This window comes from Scleropages formosus, chromosome 22, assembly GCF_900964775.1.
Source record: "Scleropages formosus chromosome 22, fSclFor1.1, whole genome shotgun sequence".
NCBI classification, from domain to species: domain Eukaryota; kingdom Metazoa; phylum Chordata; class Actinopteri; order Osteoglossiformes; family Osteoglossidae; genus Scleropages; species Scleropages formosus.
The window spans coordinates 8,434,878-8,449,171 of NC_041827.1; the positions used below are offsets into that span (position 1 = coordinate 8,434,878).

The 14,294-nt window shown below is 44.9% G+C and overlaps 1 protein-coding gene across 3 annotated transcripts in view; it reads left to right on the top strand.

Annotated features, from left to right (window-relative positions):
* Positions 1-14,294, top strand: part of LOC108918467 (retinoic acid receptor gamma-A-like) — a 45,365-nt gene that overhangs the window by 24,120 nt on the left and 6,951 nt on the right. Inside the window, exon 1 of one of the 3 annotated variants that reach the window (XM_018725742.2) lies at positions 3,318-4,268. The exons of the other annotated variants lie outside the window; for them this stretch is intronic. Within the exon in view, the coding sequence (XP_018581258.1) occupies positions 4,124-4,268 (145 nt within the window). The 5' untranslated portion in view covers positions 3,318-4,123. Of the gene's footprint in view, positions 1-3,317; positions 4,269-14,294 lie in introns of those variants that run through there. 3 annotated transcript variants of the gene reach the window in all.

A 14,294-nucleotide genomic window follows, 5' to 3' on the forward strand; every position in this document is an offset into this window, starting at 1 on the left:
GTTCTGTTTACATGTCTATATTATTTGTGACTTCACATCCGAGTCTATGTGCGTGAGTCATGAACTTGCATGCAAAAGGTCCGATGAGTCGTAAGTGTGACTCAGAGCTGAGAAATGTGGTTCCACTGAACTCTTCTGTAAAATCCCAGTAGTGATGAAGCGTTCTGTTGAGACACACCCAACATGCCAGGGTTTGCATTTAGAATATGACAGCAGAGTCAGTATTTTCTTTTGCAGCATAATGCACACTCCAAAACCATACTGGTAATGTCATGCTGGATGATAGATGCTTCTGAACCCTCCTATGGCATAAAAAACCTAACACATTTTGACGTTATTTGGTGGGGGTTGCACTCACACTGACCCTACAATTGTTCTCCTAACCCAGGTGCCTGAGGGGGTTTGGGGAGGGGGGGCGTGCCGTTTTTTGCCTGGCCTGGCCAGGGGACCGGCTCAGAAAAATGGTAACTTGAGCTTAGGGGGTACTGGGAGAGCTGGCGCAGTGGTCCACGTCTCTGTCATCGCAGGCAATGTGTTTCAGCACGTCTGCAGAGCACACGCCTGCTTTCAGAGGAGCTGAGCTGCCGACCAGGCATTCCTCCTCAGTGCACCTCAAGGTGAAAGAAATGTGACCAAAGGTACCAAGTTCTACTTTTAGCTTGCAACTAATGCACACTAACTATGGTGTATCAGCAAATGCGGAGAATATCTACTATGCATGTTGTAGGACACAACGAGTGTATGTCATTTTGAAAAAACCTAATATTATGGCGACAATTAAAACCTCTTTCTAACGTCCTATGAGGAGTGGGTACGAGGTCTTCTTCAACTGGAGCAGAGAGAAAGCTAAAGCCGGCAAGGGAAAGAAAACGGGCCTCTGCCTTCCTGTCTGCATTCTGGCTCCCATTCCCTCTCCGTCTCGCTGGGCTCTGCAGACTTGGAGAAGGGTGGGGGGGGGGTTTAATTGTCTCAAGGTGTGGAGAAGACGGCGTTGCCTGAAACTGTACAGTTCCCTGCCACGACAGGATCTAGGACGGGGGGGGGGGCGGTAAGGAAATGATAAAGATTAATATGGACTCACCTGCGTTTCCATGTCTGCGTAGAGAGAAAAAGCCCGGCTTCAGCTCTTACAGCAATATATAATGTAATTTTGTTCCACAAAAGGGATTGGGGAAAAATGTCCATTCTTCACTTTGTTTTAGTTACTGAAAGCAGTAGTGAGTGACGTGCAGTTACAGTGGAAACACGACAGGGGGGTCACGCAGTAATTTGATTTAAAAAAATATTAAGAAAGTGAACATGAGAGAGAAAAATGGAAAGAAAGAATAACTGAGACCAGAGAAAGCGAGGGATATGGAGTGCACAGAGGAGGAAAAAAGAGCAAGCGTTGAAGGGAGGGAGGGGCAGGATAAGTTTGGGGGAAAGTTATCGGCCCAGTGGGGGTTTGTTACAGAGTTCAGCCTTCTTGGACTGGGAAGGAAAAGGAGGAGGGAGAAGAGGGGGAGGGGTCAACCATGCACAGAATGTGTGGAGTATCAAGAAACGCTCTGGACTACGAGAACCAAGCGCAGTGTAACAGAAGAAGCCACTAAAGTGAGGCCAGAGCAACCGAATTAAGGGCTGCATTCTAGAGAGGGCGTTAAGGTGAGGCGAGCAGGCAGGTGAGAAAGTCCAGCCTCCGCACTCCTGATATGGCACCGCGGTATCGAGCTGAAAGGACACTCACATTCGGGACATTTTTAAGGTGCCGCTTCAGTGCATCGAATGCTTCGCAGGCCTCTGGATTTGTTGAGTGATCTTTCACGGAAACTGGACAGAACAATAGGGAGAGAGCGAGAGGTGAGAGAGGGAAAGCGAACAGCACAATACGTGCTACCCTTGGCGGGAATAACTTTATCCGGAAAGCACTCCAATAAAAGCATTAACAAATTAGGCAGGGGCAAAGTGAAAAGGATGTGTCGGTAAAAGTTTGAGTGCGCGCGCGAGCGAGAACGAGGAGGAGAGAGAAAGTTGGTGCGGCGTTGGGAAACAAGATGAAGGGTGGAAGGCGCAAAAGGAGTGCGGACAAAGGGCGGCCGGGCATACAGAGCAAATGGAGGGAGGGCCGCCTCTTTCGTCTGAAACGATATTAAAAATAATCCTTATTGCCAAAACAACAAGGTTACTCAAGTGTTGTCATAGCGTTCTCAATAGCACATGTCAACAGTGGGACACCACAAACTCCGCCCATGGATGTCCGGTGCTTTTGAGAATGGGTGGCTGATGCAGAGTCAAGTCTGTTGCATACTATAAGAGCTAATTTAAATCTTGGGCTGTTTTTGGAGTTTGTGGAAACAGGTCAGCGGTGAGACACGTAGGCGTTAAACAGAATGTCGGCAGAAAGAGAAAAAAAAAAACGAGAGAAAACCAAGGGAGCGCGAGGCGACGGGAGTTTGTGTGGAGGCATGGGTGTTGGAGGGCAAAGAAAGAAAAGCGTGTTTATAGATGCTGCAGCACAGATTGACAGGAAATGGTATCTGTTCTAAAGTCTGCGAGCCATACCAAGTCTCTCCAGCTGGCAGGGGGAGAAGAGACATTTGAAGAAGATCAAGGCTGTAATCACATAACGGTCATCCACCGTGTGATTCTTCAGGTTTCTGCCATCTTTCTTACTGCAGTTATTAAGCGTTGCCACAATTATTTCTCCCGTTACTTCGTATTGCATAGCTCTTAGGGATTTGCCTCTAGCATCAGAGAAGAAACACGTTAAGATATTGTCTTTACAGACTTCGGTTTACTTCGCGGAAAGAGCCCCGCAGTTACGTAACGTGTACTCAAACATTATTTGGCGGTGTGAGAACAGAAAAGTCGGCAGTAGGAAAAGACAGAGAGGAGAGATGTAGAGATACAAGTTGTTCGAGGAGGGCGAGAGCCAGCGGATGTGGAACAAACTCACTCTCTCACGTGTCTCCTGTGTAGGCAGCGCGCTCAACCACAGCACGGGCATCTCGCCTCTCTTCCCCTTGTCGGTATGTCGCTTCTGTTCACACCTGCGGGTGGAGCTACAGTTCACCGGTGTGCCGCCGCGTGTGGGAAAGGGCCCCGGCCCGTGTCCGAGCAGCGCCTCGCCAAGTCGGTGTCTATCGGCATCGCCGAACGCGTCCTGTGTCGCGCGCGCAACGGATAACACTTCATCCTTAACTGCTGATGTAGAATATAATTACTCATCATTCCCGAGCGATGAGGCCGGAAGACAGAAACGAATGCCCTTCCGAGAGAAAAGTACCAGCGTACAAGTATTTGTCGGAGACGACTTGAAAGAGCACCCAAACAACGAATAAATGATTGCCTTTGTCAGCCTACATTCATCCTGTTCATAAAGCAAATCCATTCGGCATAAAAGGACTTGTGTATTATTATTGTTTTAAGTGGACGCAGAAGGATGAAAGCGAGCGCATTGCGAGAGGAGAATTTTTTCTGGGCCTGGTAAAAGTTAGAGCGAGGCTTTCGTAATCACTTCGGTTTGGTTATGATTAGACGCAGGGTGGGGGTGGCTTCAGAAAAAGCACTTATTTACTGAGAGGGAAATGCAGGTGGTAAAACTGCAAGGGGGAAGAGAGTAGAGGGGAGAGATTTGGGATGAGGACAAGGGAGGGTGTTTGTTTTCATCTCCAAAATATGAAAGAGAAAAAAAGAAGTCCGAAGGAAAAGAGGAGCGAGGGAGCGTTTGGCCTGCGAGCGGCTGGTTCCGCCCACGGGGCCGGGCTCCGTCCTTGTCTCCTCCCCGCGTCGCTCACATCCACCTCTCTCTCGCTGCTGAAGGGCTCAGACGGTTGGTTTGCTCCGGCGCGTCTGGGAGACAGCGAGCGCGGAGCGGGGCTGCTGTTCCACTGTGGCGGAGCAGGCGGGGGATCAACTCCCTGAGAGAGAGGGATAGACCAGAGCTGGGCCGGGCAGGGACTCGGGAGAGACGTGTCCTGAAGCCTGGACACGAGTCCCATACCAGCGCGAAGCTACACATTCTCATTCGCTCTCTTCCTTTTTGTCACTGAGACTTGAAAGCAACGCAGGGAGGGCGAGAGGGAAGAAGGGCGGTCTCGCTTCTTCTTGCTGTTGGTAGCTGAGGGGGACGCGAGGGTGGAACATGTTTGACTGCATGGAGGCCCTGGGGATGGGACCCCGGCAGCTCTTCAACGTGACCGGCCAGGGCGCCTGCATGCTCCGTAAAGCAAGCCCCTTCTTCCCAGGGCTGGACCCCTTCGCCTGGACCGGCACCTCCAGCATTCAGTGTAAGTGGCCGGCCCCCTCTCTTCAGCTCGGCGTCTTAGTAACGCTGTCGTGGACCCTCACGGAACGGGGGGCTGTTGTTATCACAGAGCACACTGCAGGAAGAGCAAGATTCCAGTCCAGTACACTTGGCATTCTCACACGAGTGTGTTTATGTGCTGTGCTGTGCTGTGCTGTGCTGTGCTGTGCTGTGCGTGTCTGTCTCTGTGTTCCATCCAGACGCTTTGAGATGAACGATTTGGGATGTGCTGTAATTGCTCTTTTCGCTTCTACGCTTGGCACCGTGACTCACTTCTCCGCTCACGTTTTCTGCTCTTCGCTTACTGCTCTCCTCATAGCCTTGCCCCCCCTTTTCGCTCGGAAATTCATTTGCGCACTTGTACGATGTTCATTTCACTTACTTTACCCTTCCCGAGTTAACGGGAGGTATTTCAATGGCCTGCCACATGTACTCAAATTCCTTTGGAACAAAAAAAAAAGTTAAAAATAAATATATAAAAGAAGTGGAATGTTCAGGCTCTCCACAGTAACAGTAGAAGCTATGGGAACACCAATGGGCCCAGCCAGGTCTCTCTCGCTCTCTCTCTCTCTCTCTCTCTCTCTCTCTCTCTCTCTCACTCACTCGCTCGCTCGCTCTCTTTCGCTCTCTGATTTCCCTGCTGTCCCTCCAACAATCTCCAGGCTTGAACAACAGAGCTATTCCAGATGAAGCTGAGCCTCATAGGATGATTCCAGGGCACCATTTAGTCTGTGTCCTGCGGCAGTATACACCAGCTAGCGTCCGAATCAGTGTGAGCCCAGACCTCAGCGCTGAATGAGCCCTCACACAATCACGCAAACACCCAAACCGAATCTTCGAGTCAGACTTTTTTCTTCACCTTCTGCCGAATTCACTCTGTTTTCCTGTATCTAGCAGCCATATATCTTCATTCATCATGGAGACATTAGCATTTCAGTGGCTGTCAGGCACCCTGAGTTCCATTTAATGAAGACAGATGTCTGGCCAGTTTGGTGAGGGGGAATTCTAGCCAGATTCAGTTTGCTGTAACGTGACTAAAGTTCAGAGCAAAATCCGAGTTTTGTTTCCTAAAACAGATCTCAGCACCGAGGATTTTAATTCCGAATGAGATCAGTTGTGGTTAACAACTTTGTGTTGAAGAAAGGACGGAAACCTCTGATTGGAATAGCAAGTTCTCGGCGCATGCCCTTGGGGCAGGGAGCGCGGTTTGGTGTGGTGTACTGTTTCAGCACCGTGCTCCCAGTAACCTTCATAAACAACACAGCAGAATCACATGTGAAGAGGCGCAGCAGCCCTCTTTACTCGCATCGGTTGGCCTTTATTGTCCTCCTCAATAGGGCAGATGATGAATTGGCCCAGTTTCTAAGTGCGCTTTGCCAACTGCGGCACAGTCAGGGCAAACCCCAACTCACGGAGCACAAATCTAATGCAAAATATTCTGTAGGAGTTCACCATGTGCTGAAGTTGGCAGTTTGAACTGTACCTCATTGTTTGATATTTTCCGCAGGTCAAGAGCCCTTACAAATAACTGGAGGTGGCACTTTTGCAAGGGAGTTACTATCTAAAAATGTATTAAAAATACATATGCAGTTAAAATATTTAATTCTGATGAAATGTACGTCAACATTTTCCTGTATACCTTTTCATTGAAGAAGGTCAAGGTTTTACTAGCTGTTTCTTGTCGCATTTGTGTTTTCTTCTCGTTATGGTTGAGCCTTTTCCGCAAGGAGAAGGCTTATTGGGATAATCTCAAAATAACGCCCTAAGATCCAGAGGCCTGACAGGATGGTAAAGAGCCTGTCCACCCAGGCAGGTCAGGCACTGAGCGATGGAACCGCTGCAGATCCCAGCCCATGCTGCTGTGCCCTGAGTGTGAGCTTAGCCTTCCTGTTTTTTGTTTTCTCTCCTCCATTGGTTCAAGACCTCTGCCTCTCCGTGCTACAGTGTCAGGGGTTACTGAGGGGCTACAGACAGGCCAATGTCAGGTCCCGGGTGTGTGCATGTGGCTTGCCTCTCTTTTCAGAGAGGGGCCTTCAGAAAGCTTTCAATGGGGAGTGTCCCTGTAGGGATGCCATATCTGGGCATTCAGGCTCCCCATAAAAAGGGACATAACTGCCCTGCCAATGTGATACCTCATTAAACACGTAGGCATACTTTTAAGTGAAGTAAAAATGGAAATAAAGCCAAACATTACCGTGATATTATAAGAAAATTTACAAAGTATTGCTATTCTTATATTAGTCAGGCAAGATTTAAGATTAGTTATCTGGGAATGGATCTTATTTCTGATGATGCAGGTAAGTAAGTTGGGTTAGTATAATAACTCCATATTGTTGGAACCCCAATCGGCTCTTGTTACCGTCCAGCTGAGATGCTGTTGCTACTGAAAAATTATATTTAATTGAAACATAATACACAGCAGTTGCACTGCAGCACTCTTGGAAGCATGGGCTTTCTATGTCTGTGTCACATTTACTTGATGTAATTTTTTTGCTTTAATGGCGAAAATAATTAGTTCATTAGTAATTACAAAAGACCCAATTAGAAGATTAAAATGCCTGTGGGGACAGGACTGTGAAATGACAGGGGGGTGAAGAAGTGGGGGGATTTGACAGAAGGCATGGATATGGGTAGTATTTCTTCTCTGATGATTTTAACAGTTTCATGTACTTGGCCAACTGGCATGTAGCACAGACTTATAATATATTTTCTGGCAGTGTTCCTCAACTTCCCCTAGATCTCTCAGGCAAACTTTGGCAGAAAATCATATATCTAGGAATCAAAATAGAAGAACTTACAAATGTTCCCAGTTTTGGTCAGAAAGCCATGTGGCAATGTTCAAATTACAGCAGACATCAATTATATGCACCTCGTTGGTAGCCAGATTAAGTCCTCATTCCTGTTTTACAAAGTGATTTGTATGGGTCACAATTCTGCTCCATCAGAATGATGTTGGGGAGCCATTAAAGTGCCACACTTTGACTAAAGGTGTAGTGAGCTGTGTCTCTAACCATCATCGTTTCTGCTGAAAACACAATTTGGAACCATCTCTTGTATGAGTCCAAAGCTGACGTGAAGGAGACACTGAGGATCTTTGCGTGGGTAAGTTCAGCCTTGGACAAAGTAGACACTCTTTCACACTCAAGTGCCACACATTAATTCCTTGCCCAAGGGCAGTTAATAACTGGTTACCAAGGAATGTGATTGCCATCAGCTAGTTCCCACAGATGCTCAGCACCTTGAATTACCTTGCTCAGCACGTTGGGTTAAGGTGCTCTTTTTGGCGTTTGTACAGAACAGTTAGCCAGACTGGGTGAACTTTTCTGCTACTGCTTGATGAGAAATGCCACTCAGATGTTCCACCGGTGGTGACAGCAATGGGAATTTCTTAACCACATTAAGGCTTATTTAATGTTTCAGTGCGGTACTGGAAGTTCTGAGTGCTCCTTTTTGCCACCACAATCACAGTTACACATCAGTGGAAGTGAGACATGTGTCATTCTGCAGCAGGTTGGCACTCAGATCTACACTGACTGCTTTCTGAAAGGGGAAATGACACTGGAAGAATGAGAACAGAATTGGGTGTAATACAAAGTTCATTTAATATTGTTATTATTCACAGAAGCAACGTGTTATATGACTGGTTACTTGTGTAGACTGAATAATAATATTACAGTTATGTTCTCCAAGTTTGTATCGTGCTATTTTCCATGTTGTATTATCTTCAACAACAGACAAACCTTATTTTCTGGCAACATATGCTAGGCTAAAACAAATGGCTGCATAATATTGTGTATATCTGATTTTAGGCACTTTATCAGAATACAGTAAATAGCTTCAGCAGGTGGATATGCAAATGACAGGGAAATTGCCGAATGGCAAAAGTTGGGGTTTACAAGTCAAAGCCGCATGACGAGACTACAACTGTACCGCGCTTTCAGATTTCGGTTTAGATACCTGTTATTTCTTTATCCCTTTGCTCATCAGAAATAATAGGAGCCTGATCTGTTTAAAGTTTTTCAACTGTTTTGCTTTCATGTGCTTAATGATCCGGCGCACAGCGTTACCTTCCCTTTTTTCAAATCAGCGAAAGAAAATACGTTAAAATTTGTCGGAGAGCAAGAAATTGTGTCGTCCATGTAAATAACAAATAACATAATGCGGTATTTTCCCACACATTGTATCAACTTTTTTCGAAGTAGTATATCCAATAGAGGGGGGGTGCGGTGGGTTGGACCACAGTCCTGCTCTCCGGTGGGTCTGGGGTTCGAGTCCCGCTTGGGGTGCCTTGCGACAGACTGGCGTCCCGTCCTGGGTGTGTCCCCTCCCCCTCCGGCCTTACGCCCTGTGTTGCCGGGTAGGCTCCGGTTCCCCGTGACCCCGTACAGGACAAGCGGTTCTGAAAGTGTGTGTGTGTGTGTGTATATCCAATAGAGTGTAATGCAGTTAAGTGACACCTAACAATGACAGGTTAATACATGTATTAATTAGTTACTTCCATACATTTTTACATTGTCTTCTTTTTATATTCTATTCTTTTTTATCCAGCAGTTACACTGAATGCGTTACCAGCGATGTGTCCATTCTAGCGCTTAACATATTTGAATTTTAATTTAATAAACAGATAGAAATGTGAATAGCTGTTGTACTAGAAACAGAAAAGCAATTAGCATTTTTGTTTTTGTAATTCTAGGATAATTTGTCATGTACTAAACAAAAAGATTACATGTGCTAGTCCCCAGAAGGTAAATTTTTACTAGTGAGTAAATCTAATTTGTTTGACAAATCCATGCTTCATTGTGCAATCTTTCACTAACGGGTACAATTGTATGTTTGGGTTTCAAAAAGTTGTTTCCTGGCAGTACGTTACGCTGAGCTGGCCTGCCCGTTTTTTTACGTGTCATTCCTCTCTGCACTGAGAATGCTGCTTTTGTGGCCTGCACTACGTGAATCAAAAATGCAGTAGGCAACCAGGAAGACATACCTATAGTTTGCCATCCGCTGTGGCTTTGGGGGAGCTTTTAAAGACAGCAGTCCTGACTGTTTTGTGACTTCCTCTGACTCAGGTGTCTCACTCCCTCTGTCTACATCAATGGCTATAGAAGAAAACAGGGGCTTTTTATAGTGACATTCTGCAGCACAGCCAAGGTAGCAATAAGAGCACACATGAAGAGCAGAAAATATGAGAAGACTAAAATAGTATTATCAGGGCTAATATGTAATTTTTTTAAACGTATATACAGTCCTGCTTCCTGTTGCCATTATTCTTTTATAAGTTTATTGTTCATTGTTTATTGAATTCTAAATGTTAAATCTTAAAATAAACTTACAAAATGAATAAATGATAATGATTTACACTCCTGATTCTTCCTACCTACTTGGTTTAGCTAATACAACATGGGATTCACTTATTTATCCGCCTGCACTACTTCCGTTTTTCTACTAAACATATAATTTTCTCTGAACCAACATATTTAATTAGTAATTAAACACAGATTATTTCAGACGAGAAAGATTGCTTCTCATTAAATAACCATTTTGTGGTAAGGCTGAGGGATACAAGGGGTTTGTATACTTTCAAGTAGCACTGTACTGATACAGATACTCACTTATTTCCTGTTTCTGAAAGGCATACCTTGAAAAAGAATTTTAAGATTTTCCTTGTGAAAAGGCTGTGGTTAGAGCTCTTAGGAGTGTGTTATGGACCATTAGTAACATGCAAGTGTTTCTTATTCCAGACAAAATTAACAACATATGAGAAATACAAGTAATTGCCATTCTTTGACATTTCTGTATATGCTGCCTATTGTCTGCTCAGTGCCCTCCGCTTTCTGACCATCATTTCAGCCAACAGGAGGCTTCACTATTCTTCAGTAGTGTACAGAAGAGCTGCTTCATCTGATCTGTATCTTTCAGCAAAAACATTCCAAAGGCAACCTCTGCCACACCTCTGACTTTACCATTACCACTTTCCCTCTTTTGACTTATGCTGCTATTGCTTTCCCTCGCCAACATACAGAAACCAGACAGCTATGATTGTGAAAGTGGACAAATGGCACTGACTTGTGAAAGTAATTTTCAACCTGAGTATTGAGTCTTGAATTGACTTGAATATTCTTTCAGACATACCCTTCCAACAGCAACAGCTGCTTAATCTATACTGAGCACATATTTCTCTGTAAAATCTCTGAAACTTCAACTTGAAAGTACACTTTGGTGACAACAGACAGTTCTGACTAGAGGGGTGCAGCTATAATAGGTCATCAACAATGGACACAGTCTGTTTGGGTTTTCCTCCTTGTTTGTTTGCCAAAGCATCTGATCTTCTCAGACAACAGTTGTGTCTCTTCTATATTAGTCTCAGTCTTCTAATGTCTATTTTTTAGCAGAAGGCCACTTGATTGGATTCACCCTTGGCTCAAGTGCTCCCTCCTGCTCTCCATCTTCATGCACTTCTTACTGTTTGCATCTCCTCAGCAGTACCGGCAAGGTGGCTGCAAGTAACCGGATCTTTGGAAGCAGGCTTTGCTCAGCATGAAGAATTATTGATAGAAGGTCATGATTGTGGCTGTGTGAGATTTGACAGGACAGTGGGGGCAGGGATGAAGTAGCAGAGTCAAATGTGTCAAAATAGAAAAAATATAAAGGTTTAGGGTTTACTACCTGTATTCACACATATTCTTCTTCTTCTTCTTCTTCTTCTTCTTCTTATTATTATTATTATTATTATTATTATTATTATTATTATTATTATGATGCCAGGTTCTTCTAGATGATAGCCCAGTTTTACCTTAAAATTATATTCTAAAGAGAAGCACAGAAGACCAGGATGAGCTCCTTTTACACCCTCCAGCTTCAGAGACCTGAGTGCAGGTGGAGGGGGGTTAGGGTTTGGAGAACTCAGATAATTACTTTGCAAATAGCTATTCAAAAGTGTAACTGCTACTCAATATCTTTGTTGGCTCTCCCCGCCCAATGGCTTGGTGTTGTGTTCAAAAAATTTCTTGGTGCTGTGAAGACACCTTTACCTCTGAGATAACTTCTGTGACTTGTGTCTCAACCCAGTTTCATCTGGATCCGGAAACTTCACAGTTGGTGTGCATGTGCCCTTGACTACAACAGATGTAGGTAGAAGAAGCTGTGTACACTGACAGGGAACATGAACCACCTCTGCCATTCCACTTCTGAAACAGTGTGCGAGACAGGCGTGAATAAAATGTGGTATAGGAAGTTAGCATAGAGAAGGGAGTGGACCTAAACCCAAGGCAACTTGGTTGTTGTGCAATGAACCAGGAAGGTGACAGCTTGGAGAGACATTTCAGCCGGTGAGCCAAAGTAAACGCATAGGAAATCATGTCACTACGTCAGCAGGTTGTCAAGTTAATGATCCTCTACATCAACATATCATTTAGAACTGCTCCACAGGTTATTTCATATTTGTAAATAAACATTTGACTGCTATTCTTGATCAGCAGTAGTGGTATAATCAGTCATGTTATTCACTCATCCATGAAGTGTTGGAACATGTAGTAGGTTGCTACAACTGTCTTGAAGTTAGAGACCACAGGAATATAACTGACTCTCAAATTTACAAAAAAAAAAAACAGCACAGACACAAAGGATGCATCAGAATGCTTTGCTGTGCCAGAAATTCAAGCATTACATTTTGCAAGCCGAGAGTGGGAGCAATTCAGTGACTGGACCATTGCCAATCCAGAACTGGAAGCCTTATATTCTTCACAGAGACATCAAACTTGCGTCCCAATGAAATACTCAGAAACACCCACTGACAAAAGCTGAACTTCTTTGTGAGGAAATAGTTGTGTCACCAACGCGTCACACGCTCTTGCAACACAATCAAACATGTGAAATGGAATACATTCAGGCCATTGTAAGCCTCAATGCGATACACCACCAGCAAATATTTGCCGTTCTCTGCATGCATGCATGATATGCAGATAAGGCATTTTTTTCTGTGCAACATATGTGACTTTCTCTTGGAAATATGGAACTATTGTATGGATGTTCCATGTGGATAAGTCCACGTGGTAAGGTAAGGGTAAGTGCCTTCAAGTTGAATTTGATGTATGAGGTTTTCTTAGCAAAGGAGCGTTTTGAAATGGTTTACCATTGCTTTCTTCCATGTATGTCTCTGGGTTGTTGAACATGGGGAGAACATGGAAACTGTGTACACCTTGAGCTGGAGCATAACCTACACCTGACCAAGCAGCTCAGGAGATGTGAGGCACCAACTTTACCTGCTGTGACACCATGCCAGACTCAAAAGCAGACCATGACTTGAAGAAAGAGATTCTGGGTCAGAAAATGTTCAAGGCACTGGTGGAAGGTGGTCTGCAGCAGAACGTGTGGTGATTAGGAGCAGCCTGTGTAATTGCTGTATTTGTCTAATGCAGCTCCTGAAGGACTTGGATTAGGGAAAAGCAATATAAAAGGAGGGAAAGACATCAACAGAAACTACTCCCAATTACCCCCCAAGACACTCACATAACTTCCTTGCTTTGCTGCTCTCTGCCTAGAGATTATCATGCAAATTGAGCCACGGGCTTCGAAGCTGATAAGGATGGCCTCAGGTTCTTTGGTTGCTTAGGAAATTGAGAAGTTTTAGAGGGGATGGGTTGCAATGGAGACCCCTTTAAGAATCTTGTTTAAGGTGTCGATGGATGTTTGGGTAGAGAGTGTGAGTGAAGTAGAATACGGTCAAAGGGGCCATGTTTGAAGGCCAGAACTGGTTAGGGTTGCTCCCTTCTATCTGTCTTGCCAGTGCTCCCACCAGCCCTTTGTCTCCAGGTCTCCTCTGAGTGACCTTCTATGTGTGTTTGCAGCAGAGAGTCAAGTCAGTAGCCTGCCTGCTGACACCGGACACAGTTGCTCCATTTCAATGGATTTTCAACACGTCTCCCAGAGCCTCATTCATGGTTATCACTGCAACATAAACAGAACACATGGCTCGAGTTACACAATCATTCTTCTTCTGAAAGCGGCCTAAAATGTCAGCTGCTGCAAAAAATGCTCCAATCTTTTTCTGCTTTAAATTTGTTAGCCATCACCATTCTGTAAATTTTGTGAAATAATTGTGCTGTCTGTGGTATCTGTATGCTTCATGCTGCTTGCCAAAATTGCCTGAAAGGGCTTTGAACACAATTGGTGATGGATAATTATTATTTCTACACTTACTACTATTGTTAGAAATCTCTTGAGTTGGGAACAGAAGGAAAGTTTAAGACACAGTTGTGACTTTTTGTCTCTGAACAGCAGCTTTGTCTCCTCTGTTTTTATTGGTTTCTTCTTTTATGCCCCTTTTTTCTTCTTTTTGAAGTTTCCCACTCTTGTTAAAGTTGGCCGTGGCCTTGTGCGAGACCTTTGGTGTGAAAGAGGGGATGGAGGTCGCTCTCTCCGTTCAAGCCGCTCCTGTGGTATCCATTGAAGATGACATAGGCTTGGGAGCAGTAAAAGTTAGATTGTAGAGCCTCCTGTTTTTCATTTTATGATTGTTTTTTTACTGGCTAGGAGTTGGAGCTACAGCTGGGGTGTGAATAGCTACCCAAGGTGACTTGGTCCTTATAAAGTCCCTGTGAGCCAAAATGGGGCCCCTTTCCGAGTCATGGGACTGCCTTTATAGGCCCGCTTATGAGCCTGGGCTTCTATTAAAGCGTGGCTGGACTTTGCTGTGGAATTTAGGGTCAGGAAACAAGAGAAAATGGGGGCTGGAAAGGTGGGGGTTTGAAAGCGAGCGCGGGGTAAAAGTTAACACAAGTGAAGGGCATGTGCAAGACACGGTGGCTTCGCAGGCATTAAAAGCCACGGTCATGAGCGTTGGCTGCGGCACATGTGGTTCTGTTACATCTGAATGTCTGCCTTCGTGTGTTTTGGATGAGTGGTGGTGGGTCTGATTTATCCGCCCTGTGGAACACAAGATGTTTTGCAACATTGCCACATGACACATGACAACAGTAACTGCATTCTTCTCACAAACACTGTCCTGCCGTTG